The sequence below is a fragment of the Manis pentadactyla genome, chromosome 7 (assembly GCF_030020395.1).
Source record: "Manis pentadactyla isolate mManPen7 chromosome 7, mManPen7.hap1, whole genome shotgun sequence".
Classification (NCBI taxonomy): Eukaryota; Metazoa; Chordata; class Mammalia; order Pholidota; family Manidae; genus Manis; species Manis pentadactyla.
In genome coordinates, this window is record NC_080025.1 from 61,764,230 (window position 1) to 61,777,117 (window position 12,888).

Genomic DNA, 12,888 nt, shown 5'->3' on the forward strand with positions numbered 1-12,888 from the left:
ATGGCAAAGATCAAAGACAAGGACAAAGTATTAAAGGCAGCCAGAGAGAAAAAAAAGGTTACCTATAAAGGAAAACCCATCAGGCTATCATCAGACTTCTCAACAGAAACCCTACAGGCCAGAAGAGAATGGCATGATATACTTAATGCAATGAAACAGAAGGGCCTCGAACCAAGACTACTGTATCCAGCACGATTATCATTCAAATATGAAGGAGGGATTAAACAATTCCCAGACAAGCAAAAGTTGAGGGAATTTGCCTCCCAAAAACCACCTCTAGAGGGCATCTTACAGGGACTACTCTAGATGGGAGCACTCCTAAAAAGAGCACAGAACAAAACACCCAACATATGAAGAAGGGAGGAGGAGGAATAAGAAGGGAGAGAATAAAGAATCATCAGACTGTGTTTATAATAGCTCAACAAGCGAGTTAAGTTAGACAGTAAGATAGTAAAGAAGCTAACTCTGAACCTTTGGTAACCACAAACTTAAAGCCTGCAATGGCAATAAGTACATACCTTTCAATAATCACCCTAAATGTAAATGGACTGAATGCACCAATCAAAAGACACAGAGTAATAGAATGGATAAAAAAGCAAGATCCATCCATATGCTGCTTACAAGAGACTCACCTCAAACCCAAAGACATGCACAGACTTAAAGTCAAGGGATGGAAAAAGATATTTCATGCAAACAACAGAGAGAAAAAAGCAGGTGTTGCAATACTAGTATCAGACAAAACAGACTTCAAAATAAAGAAAGTAACAAAAGATAAAGAAGGACATTACATAATGATAAAGGGCTCAGTCCAACAAGAAGATAAAGCCATTATAAATATATATGCACCCAATACAGGAGCACCAACATATCTGAAACAAATACTAACAGAACTAAAGGAGGAAATAGAATGCAATGCATTCATTCTGGGAGACTTCAACACACCACTCACTCCAAAGGACAGATCCACCAGACAGAAAATAAGTAAGGACACAGAGGCACTGGACAACACACTAGAACAGAGGGACCTAACAGACATCTACAGAACTCTACATCCAAAAGCAACAGGATACACATTCTTCTCAAGTGCACATGGAACATTCTCCAGAATAGACCACATACTAGGCCACAAAAAGAGCCTCAGTAAATTCCAAAAGATTGAAATCCTACCAACCAACTTTTTCATACCACAAAGGCATAAAACTAGGAATAAACTGTACAAAGAAAGCAAAAAGGTTCACAAACACATGGAGGCTTAACAACACGCTCCTAAATAATCAATGGATCAATGACCAAATCAAAATGGAGATCCAGCAATATATGGAAACAAACGACAACAACAACACAAAGCCCCAACTACTGTGGGATACAGCAAAAGCAGTCTTAAGAGGAAAGTATATAGCAATCCAGGCATATTTAAAGAAGGAAGAACAATCCCAAATGAATGGTCTAATGTCACAATTATCAAAATTGGAAAAAGAAGAACAAATGAGGCCTAAGGTCAGCAGAAGGAGGGATATAATAAAGATGAGAGAAGAAATAAATAAAATTGAGAAGAATAAAACAATAGCAAAAATCAGTGAAACCAAGAGCTGGTTCTTTGAGAAAATAAACAAAATAGATAAGCCTCTAGTCAGACTTATTAAGAGGAAAAGAGAGTCAACACACATCAACAGAATCAGAAACGAGAAAGGAAAAATCACGACGGACCCCACAGAAATACAAAGAATTATTAGAGAATACTATGAAAACCTATATGCTAACAAGCTGGGAAACCTAGGAGAAATGGACAACTTCCTAGAAAAATACAACCTTCCAAGACTGACCCAGAAAGAAACAGAAAATCTAAACAGACCAATTACCAGCAACGAAATTGAAGCGGTAATCAAAAAACTACCAAAGAACAAAACCCCCGGGCCAGATGGATTTACCTCGGAATTTTATCAGACATACAGGGAAGACATAATACCCATTCTCCTTAAAGTTTTCCAAAAAATAGAAGAGGAGGGAATACTCCCAAACTCATTCTATGAAGCCAACATCACCCTAATACCAAAACCAGGCAAAGACACCACCAAAAAAGAAAACTACAGACCAATATCCCTGATGAATGTAGATGCAAAAATATTCAACAAAACATTAGCAAACCGAATTCAAAAATACATCAAAAGGATCGTACACAATGACCAAGTGGGATTCATCCCAGGGATGCAAGGATGGTACAACATTCGAAAATCCATCAACATCATCCACCACATCAACAAAAAGAAAGACAAAAACCACATGATCATCTCCATAGATGCTGAAAAAGCATTTGACAAAATTCATCATCCATTCATGATAAAACCTCTCAGCAAAATGGGAATAGAGGGCAAGTACCTCAACATAATAAAGGCCATATATGATAAACCCACAGCCAACATTATATTGAACAGCAAGAAGCTGAAAGCATTTCCGCTGAGATCAGGAACTAGACAGGGATGCCCACTCTCTCCACTGTTATTTAACATAATACTGGAGGTCCTAGCCACAGCAATCAGACAAAACAAAGAAATACAAGGAATCCAGATTGGTAAAGAAGGAGTTAAACTGTCACTATTTGCAGATGACATGATACTGTACATAAAAAACCCTAAAGACTCAACCCCAAAACTACTAGAACTGATAATGGAATACAGCAAAGTTGCAGGATACAAAATCAACACACAGAAATCTGTAGCTTTCCTATACACTAACAATGAACCTATAGAAAGAGAAATCAGGAAAACAATTCCATTCACAATTGCATCAGAAAGAATAAAATACCTAGGAATAAACCTAACTAAAGAAGTGAAAGACCTATACTCTGAAAACTACAAGTCACTCTTAAGAGAAATTAAAGGGGACACTAACAAATGGAAACTCATCCCATGCTCGTGGCCAGGAAGAATTAATATCGTCAAAATGGGTATCATGCCCAAAGCAATATAGAGATTTGATGCAATCCCTATCAAATTACCTGCAACATTCTTCAACGAACTGGAACAAATAGTTCAAAAATTCATATGGAACCACCAAAGACCACGAATAGCCAAAGCAATCCTGAGAAAGAAGAATAAAGTAGGGGGGATCTCACTCCCCAACTTCAAGCTCTACTATAAAGCCACAGTAATCAAGACAATTTGGTACTGGCACAAGAACAGAGCCACAGACCAGTGGAACAGACTAGAGACTCCAGACATTAACCCAAACATATATGGTCAATTAATATTTGATAAAGGAGCCATGGACATAAAATGGTGAAATGACAGTCTCTTCAACAGATGGTGCTGGCAAAACTGGACAGCTATATGTAGGAGAATGAAACTGGACCATTGTCTAACCCCATATACAAAAGTAAATTCAAAATGGATCAAAGACCTGAATGTAAGTCATGAAACCATTAAACTTTTGGAAAAAAACATAGGCAAAAATCTCTTAGACATAAATATGAGTGACCTCTTCTTGAACATATCTCCCCGGGCAAGGAAAACAACAGCAAAAATGAACAAGTGGGACTATATTAAGCTGAAAAGCTTCTGTACAGCAAAAGACACCATCAATAGAACAGAAAGGAACCCTACAGTATGGGAGAATATATTTGTAAATGACAGATCCGATAAAGGCTTGATGTCCAAAATATATAAAGAGCTCACAAGCCTCAACAAACAAAAAACAAATAATCCAATTAAAAAATGGGCAGAGGAACTGAACAGACAGTTCTCCAAAAAAGAAATACAGATGGCCAACAGACACATAAAAAGATGCTCCACATTGCTAATTATCAGAGAAATGCAAATTAAAACTATAATGAAGTGTCATGTCACACCAGTAAGGATGGCTACCATCCAAAAGACAAACAACAACAAATGTTGGCGAGGCTGTGGAGAAAGGGGAACCCTCCTACATTGCTGGTGGGAATGTAAATTAGTTCAACCATTGTGGAAAGCAGTATGGAGGTTCCTCAAAATGCTCAAAACAGACTTACCATTTGTCCCAGGAATCTCACTCCTAGGAATTTACCCTAAGAACGCAGCAATCAAGTTTGAAAAAGACAGATGCACCCCTATGTTTATTGCAGCACTATTTACAATAGCCAAGAATTGGAAGCAACCTAAATGTCCATCGGTAGATGAATGGATAAAGAAGATGTGGTACATATACACAATGGAATACTACTCAGCCATAAGAAGAGGGCAAATTCTACCATTTGCAGCAACATGGATGGAGCCGGAGGGTATTATGCTCAGTGAAATAAGCCAAGCGGAGAAAAACAAATACCAAATGATTTCACTCATCTGTGGAGTATAAGAACAAAGGACAAACTGAAGGAACAAAACAGCAGCGGAATCACAGAACCCAAATATGGACTAACAGGTACCAAAGGGAAAGGGACTGGCGAGGATGGGTGGGTAGGGAGGGATAAGGAGGGTATTAAGATTAGCATGCATAATGGGGAGTTGGGAGAAAGGGAGGGCTGTACAACACAGAGAAGACAAGTAGTGATTCTACAACATTTTGCTATGCTGATGGACAGTGACTGTAAAGGGGTTTATAGGGGGGACCTGGTATAGGGGAGAGCCTAGTAAACATAATATTCTTCATGTAATTGTAGATTAATGATAACAAAAAAAAAGAAAGAAAGAAAAGGGGGATTACTCCCTCATAGGCTAAAACTAACTGTAAATCAACGATTAATGCATGCTTTAAATATCCTTAATTTTGATCACTTAAAGGGTGTCAGATGGTCAGATGATCAGCTATGGAGGTACATTTTTCTGATAATATTCCTTTCTCTTAAGAAAAAAAAGCAGTTCCTGTGCGGTGACCTCCAATGAGTTCTACACAGTGGTATAAAGGGCATATCAAAGTGTGGGCAAAGGGTCTGTTTGTGTTTATACAGAGGATCAAAGCCTAATTGGGCTACCCCGAAAATGAACTAAGATACGATATGAAAAAGAACTTCCAACATCAGCACTCTCGGGAAGACTCATGCCAGAAGATGATCATCAAAAAACCCCAACAAAGATCCACACACTGCTACAGCTGTAGATGCACTTATCCCACCGGTTCCTGGACTTGCCATGGGAATGAGGAAGGAGATATCTAAGCTGGCCTGTACATACAGTAAAACAACAAATTTGACTGGATCTATACTGTTGGAACTCAATCAAGAATTAGGAGAAGTGCAAGTTGTAGCACTCCAAAATCTTACAACTACAGAGTATTTACTGTTAAAAGAATATAAGGGATGTGAACATTCCCCATGAATGGGTTGTTTTAATTTGTCTGATTTCTCTCAGACTGTTCAAGTTCAGTTGGACAATATCCATCATATCATAGATAAATTTTCACAAATGCCTAGGATGCCTAACTGGTTTTCTTGGTTTCACTGGAGATGGCTGGTAATTATAGGTCTGCTTTGGTTATGTAACTGTATTCCTATTATGTTAATGTGTGTGCGCAATTTAATTAGTACTTTAAAACCTATACATGCTTAAGTTACTCTACAAGAAGATATGTCAAAGAAATAATCAATCTTCCCATGTTTTCTTCCGTCTGCTATTTCTATAGCTTTTCTTCTTCCTTCCTAATTACAACCCTTAAATAGAATTCGTGCCTCATATCGAATTTACCGAGTATCATGATTCTTCCAAGTGGTAAAGATACCTCAAGACAAATGCTGGGCATAGAAGCCACAGGGCATAAATCTGCAAAGAAGTAAAAAGCTAACCTTTTCAAACAATAAGGCTTCTCTCTCACTTACCAACTTTACATTTCCCTGTATGGCCCCGGAAGATGACTGGTTAGCCAGAGACGGGTAAGATTCCTCAAGGGAGGAACAACCTAAGACAGGCACAGTCGCAGGGGGGCCATCAGGTGAGAAATCGGGGATCAACAGAGGTGAGGCTTAGAACCTCACCCCCCCTGTTTTGAGAGAAATCTTCTGCATCTGTGGATGTTTTATTGCCCTGGTCTAGCTTGGATTAACACTTAGTCTACAGGCACACACCTGATCATCTACATTTGCTCTCTTACAACACTAAACTATGTTTTCCACCTTTATCTTGCATCTACCTACCACTTCAGCATTTTATTAAAAATAATAATAATAATAACAATAATAATAAGGGAGAAATGTGGGATTCACATATAAATCAAGTATAAAATCAAACAATATTCATATTTGACCTGATTGTTTATAGTTCATAATGCATGATCAAAACCGAAAGTTTCTGTGATGACTGCCCTTGCACTGTTCACCATGTAAGAACTTATTCACTATGTAAGAATTTGTTCACCATATAAGAACTTGTTCGTTATGCTTCAGAAGATTGGAGACTGACGAGAATTAGGCCTGGGGTGGATTAATGATTGTGCATTGAGCATTGAGTCCCCTATACAGAATTTTATTGTTGTTAACAACCATTTGATCAATAAATATGAGAGATGCCCTCTCAAAAAAAAAAAAAAAAAACAAACGTCCAGGGAGGGAAAACTATCCAGAAAGCGTATCAGTGATTATCTGGGGCTGAGAGAATTTAGGATGATGGGGGTTCTAAGAATTATGATTATTGTTACACAAATGTATCATTTAAGCAAAACTTATCAAAAAATACACTTACAAGCAGTGAATTTTACGGTATGTAAATTATACCACAATGGTGTGAGTTAAAAAATGAAATACACCCTAGATATTTAACAAAGGTATTTAGAGTAAGAATATGGATGCATAATATCTCCCATTTATAGTAAACATACAACACACATTCTTTTATGTGCTAGTTAAGACTACAGAATTTCTTGAAGTATATATACAAAAAACATGTTTGCCTCTGGGTAAAGGACAAAAAGAATGGGACAATAGAGGGAATTATTTTTCATTGTATACCTTCTGACACTATTCGCTTTAAAAAATTAATCCATGCATATTATTACTTTATAAATTAAAAAATTCTAGTAAATAATTGAAAACAACCAACCACGATCCTGATGTAAGGACCCAGGCATAGGATCTGCTCTTGAAGATCTATGCATACCTGAATGAGGCCAGAAGCACATATGAGTAGCCTATGATAAGACAGTCAGTGGATTTCATCACAAAGATATGGTGTTACTTCTTATTAATTCAGAGAGATGAACGCAAATTGTGGTAATTTAGGGAAACACAAGACTACAAGTACCTTAGGCATCACAGGGCACCATACTCCTAGCCACAAAATAAAAATGAACTCTTCATCCCCAAATACAAACAAAATGCAAACACATCTTTGAATACTTGAGGATCAAATGAGAGGTTGAGGAGATAGAGGGAAAAATAAGCAAGAACAGGGTGTGTGTGTGTGTGTGTGTATATATATATATATATGTGTGTGTATGTATATATATATATAAATGAATTCAAAATATTTTTTTCTGCTATGTCGTGCCTTTAAAATAAGTCATTATATATGTGCCCAGACTTGTTTCTATGAACTGTACTGTGGCTACTGCACTGTAATTTTCAGTATAGCTTTTCATATCAAGAATCTGTTACATAGATTTGATTTTTCCATTGATATTACGAAGATATGGCTATTTCATTAAGAATACTTGTTATAATCTTAAATAAACAATGGGATAAATTAAAATACATTGTCAATAGTTAATTATAAAAGTTCAAATGCTATTTTATAGCAATGCTTTTTATTAGAAGGTCATTTATTAGACCAATGCCTTTATAAGAAGGTCAAGTTTCAGACTTCGGTATCATACTAATTTCCCTTTTTTAACATAGGAACTTAATACTTCGTATAGGTTTGCTTACAGATACTCAGTATTTTGTGTTCATTTTCACGCAAGGAATCAATAACGTAAGTACTTCCTTGAAGGGGAAGTACCTGCAGAGAGGGCCAAATAAATCACAAAAGGTGCTTCATTCAGCTTTGCTCGCTTTCATCGGCATTTCAAGCTGACAGAGCTTCTGTGCCCCTTTGGTGCTTTGAATAGACAATCACATGTTTGCCACACATGTGTTCTTCATGCCCGAGTTCCTCACTGTACAGCTCGTTCTGACCCATCCCTGCTCTAGCTTTGGCCCTAATTTAGACATTTAACGAGCATCTATCGTGGGGCCACTGGAGACTAAGAGTTCTGCTGTCAGGGGAGGTAGTGTTCTCAGCCCAGTGTGAAGGAGGAGGCTTGTGAGGGTCACGGGCTTTAGGTGTCCTAAGTTCCCAAACTGGTAAGGGCAAAGCCAGGACTTAGCCTGAGCCCTTACCTTTACACTCTTTTCAAGTAGCCTCTCTGTCCTCTCTATCTGGCCCTTCCCTCCTTTCTCTCCCTAGATTCACTGACAGTCCAGAGCAAAGAGGCAGAGGAATGGTGCAGGGTGGGGGTCTGCTGAAGCCTCATCCCCTCCTCACAGAGAAGGAAGAAGGGAAGAAACATCCAGGGCTCAGCGCTCTACCACACTCCTCACTGCGCCCATTTCTATTCTTCCCCTAGAACATCAGCCCTAACCCCGTCCCATCCCTCTCTTCCCAGGTTGCCGAGGACCCTATGGGTGAGCATCACTGTAGGGCCTCTGCAGCAGTGGAGGAAGTGTCCTGAGCAGCCCTATTCACAAAGCTGAGAAGATTTTTCTGCAGCGACACAGCTCCCAGGGGTCCTTATGGGGATTAACAAGACTATACTTGAGCTCGGAAGGGGTTGAACCAGCTTCCACCTGCTAGCCTGGAATCCTAAGCACAATTCAGAGGATTGCTTCCATTGGAAAATATCAGGTATCTTAATAAAGTCAACGGGGAGCCAGTTTGAGGTCTGTACAACCAATTCATTAATGAACTTTTGGAAAATGACCCACTCATGCTTTGGTATTCAGTTGTTGCCCTCCAAGTTCATAGCGATATAAATTTGTAAGACTGAAGCACTATATTTATTGTGTTTAATACAAAACAGGAGAAGATATATTCTCAAAATTAAAAAACTCAGCTTCCTTCTTGAACTCATATTTTTCTTTCTTAGTCTTTTACCTTTAATTTTTTAGAGCACGATTTCATTCAACACCAGAGAAACTCCCATTTTTATGATACCACTGTAAAGGTCCTACTATTTTAACTGCATATTTTATTGCTGAGCCAGTGTTTATCTTACCTCCTCGATGGATAATCAAAGAAGTCTCACTTCCAATGGGACAGTCCTTAAGTATATCCACTACTTCTGTATGGCTCAGGTTCTGTACATTCTGCTGGTTGATCTCAACAATGAGGTCACCTTCACACAGGCCAGGGCATCCCTGAATGTCAAGTATTTGTTTCACCCGCTGTCCTGTAGGACTGTCGGCAATAGTGAAGCCAAAGCCCTGGGCACCTTTCACAATGGTTAAGGTCATAAGTTCAGCTTGGGTGGCCCCAGATGAAGCCATAGATACATTGTCGTCATGGACAGGTGGTGGATACGTGCCATCAAGCTGACCGTCCGCTGGTATTGAGTGCAAAGAATGAGGTGGCCGGTCTGTTATATCTGGAACTGACTGTGAGGTCCGAGAAATGTATTCCAAGTATGTTTCATAGTTATGTCTTCCATTCACCATCACTGGAGGTGGCCTCTCCATTATTGCAAGGGGCGGCACCATGCTGTTAGTGGGATCTTCAGGATCAAAGGGCAAAGGGTAGCCACGACACAACACGAGGTTGACACTCTGACCAATAGGAACAGACTGGAAAAGTTTGACTACATCTGCATGAGTGTGTCCAAGGACACAAACTTCATTAATATAGACAATGACATCACCTGCAAGGAAAAAAGAAAGATTGACAACATGAGGTAAGTTCAATTAACGTTGACATAGAAAAAATGGAATTATTTATGAGACTAGTAAAGAGGTGCTCGGTTTCTCAGTAAGCAGAGAGAAAATAAATTAGAATTAGTATTTAAATTCACTGCAGGTGACTCAAGGTTAAAACAGGTCTGCCAAGAAATATAATGACTGAATGCTGGAAAAAAAAAGTGCCATTTGGTTATTCTTGGAGTTCAGAAACAACTTCGTATTCAGAAAGAAATGTTCAGAATTTGTACCTTGAGGAAGCACACATTCTATGCTCCTTTTTCATCTTCATTTCCAATGTCAGTGCAATTCAGTTAATAGAATTTTCAAACTGTTGACAGAAGTGGTGGTCATAACTTGGATGAAAAGAAAGCCCTTGCATATGGATTTTTTGGTATCACTTGTCTCAGCCAAGTCCCTTTTTTCTTTTTATGGAAGAGGAAAATATTTTGCTCATTTATTTTCTCTATGTATAAAGAGGCATAATTGCAAAGGTTCTGTGTATAGACAAGTAAAGGTCAAGAGCCCAGGTTTTGCAATTTGCTGAGCAATAGGATTCTGGCTCTACTACTTAGCAGATATATGATGCTGGGCAAGTGCCTTACCTGCTTTGAGCCAACAGTTCCTCACTTGTGAAGTTGTTGTGAGGATAAAATGAAACAATGCAGGAGATGTGTCCACACAGAGCCTCACACATGGATAATTATTAATATTCTTATTGTTAAAATAGGATCAAGGGGATTTGGGACCCTGGCTTTCAAACAGGAAGCTGCTGTACACTCATCTGATCTTAGATAAATTGTTATTTCTATAGATCTTTTCAAAAAAAGTTATACATCTTCTTTCCTCAAAGAATTATCATAGAGTTACAGAAGACCACTGGTTAACTTTATGATATTAAAAATGCCCTGAATGCAAATTATTCATTATAAAATATATTCAGAAAAAAACAATACTTCCTCATCAAAATGCAGGAAAACATGTTTGTTTGAGATAATAGTTTAAAAAATTTAATGATGTATAAATAACAATTTTATTTTTGGAAAACTATTCTATCATGGACTGATATTTTTGTCCTAAAAATGGTAATATTTAAGAATTGAACTTCCAAATTGAGATTATGCCTGATTATGCTAAAGAGTATTTGAGGGATGAAAAGACATGTTTTCACAGATTGTCAAACAGAATTAATTTATCAGGATAATTCTGACGTGGGTAGTATAAATGGTGAGGGACTTCATTCTGAGACATTCTTGCCCATCAGAATCTCAAACATCAAAAATAAAAAACAGAGTTGAACTTTCAGAGTTAAATACTAGCCTTTCTTAGGTGCCTGATATGAAATGAGTTGTCCACTAAATGTACTTAAAAATAAATACTCCTGTGAATAAAATACTAAAGAGCAAAGTGCCCTTAACAACTTAGACCTGGTCAACACTCCTTCTTCCCAAATGCTAAAGAAAAGCCAAACCAACATTTCAGGGATCCAGGTTGGGTCTGATTCTGGAAAATGTCACAGCAGACTATGTGACTGGTCAGACAGAACTTCATTCATCAATATGTCCATCAGAGAGGATGCTGGTGTCATGGCTGGAACATTTGACTAGGGCTCGGGGCTAAAGTGGGATGGGCATCCTCTCTCTGCCACTGTGACTCCTCATTAGACTGGGGATTCCTTATAAACTGGGGGTGCTTTGGCATATTTTCAACTTGTTCTGTTCATCCCAGGGTCCCAGAGAAGTATCTGATCCAGACAAACTTCTTCTCCTCTTGTCTTTTCAATTTTTAAAGTTATGATAATATATTTTACACATTAACAAGTTTAAAAGAATAATAAAGACTGGTGTACTACCATCCAGCTTGATGATTAGAACATTGTTCACATTAATTGAAGCCTCCCTGGGAAGCACCTCTCTCCTACTTGCATTCTCTTACTTCCCTTTTCAAAGGTAACCACTATTTTGCATTGAAGTTTGTTATTCACATTACTTTACATTTTTATAATGTAGCTATACCTATAAACAATATCCCTAAACATTAATATCCCTAAAAGTGTTTTTGCATATTTTAAACATTTTGTAAATGGTATACATATTAATCATCTGTAATTTCCCTCAAAATATACTTGTGATGTTTATCTATTTTGATACCTCTACCTCTAGTTCATTGATTTTCATTGCAACATAGTATTGGATGACTACATCACTGTTTATTAGTGATGTAATAGACATTTGGGTCCTTGTAAGTTTTTGGCTATTAGAGATAACTCTACTATGAACCTCTTTCAATGGTCCTTGTGCACATACAGGAGAGTGTTTTCTGAGGTATGTGCCTTGGTTTAGACTGGCTGGCCATAAGCCTTGTGCATCTTCAGCTATGTTGGATAATAGCAAATGGCTGGCAAAATAGGTCAAACTGATTTACACCCCTATTGGTAGTAGATCTGAACTTTCATTACTCCCCATCTGACACAATACTTGGCATTCTCAGACTTATTTTTTGCTAATCTAATGGGTGTGATCATGGCTTCAATTTACATTTCCCAGATGGCTACTGAAGGTGAGCACCTTTTCATATGCTTATTGGACATTTGGGTGCCCTCATCTGTACATCTCATTTCCCCATTTTTCCTATTTGGCCAGTCATTTTAAAAAATGCACTGGCTATTTTTCTGCCCATCTCCATCCTTGCTCCAAAGTTTTCTGTAGGTTTGAGGGGCTGCATTGTTTAGCTGACATGGGATAGGGAGTCAAAAGACTTTGGTCTGATTTCCAGCTCCATCACTTACTAGCTGTGTGACTTTAAAAGCTAACTGAAATCCTCTGTGACTCAGACACTTTAGAAATAATAAGGAACAATAAGAATAGTAACAACTTACTGTACTGTGGGAAATAACAAATGAGATAATGCAGGTGGAGCTGTAAACTGTTATGCAAAGGATGATTGCTATTTCAATAATTATTGTTCTTGGTTATATCTTTTTATAAAATCAGGACAGTTCCACCAAGATATTCCCACCACAATCATAATCAAGGATGAGTAGCGTTTCTGAGTGGGCAAGTAAA

General features: G+C 38.0%; 1 protein-coding gene across 5 annotated transcripts in view; it reads right to left on the bottom strand.

Annotated features, from left to right (window-relative positions):
- The window catches only part of MAGI2 (membrane associated guanylate kinase, WW and PDZ domain containing 2), a 1,519,032-nt gene that overhangs the window by 210,351 nt on the left and 1,295,793 nt on the right, over positions 1–12,888 (bottom strand). For all 5 annotated transcript variants that reach the window (XM_057504444.1, XM_057504445.1, XM_057504443.1 and 2 more), the window contains one exon: positions 9,151–9,789. In XM_057504444.1, the coding sequence (XP_057360427.1) occupies positions 9,151–9,789 (639 nt within the window). The remainder of the gene's footprint in view (positions 1–9,150; positions 9,790–12,888) is intronic.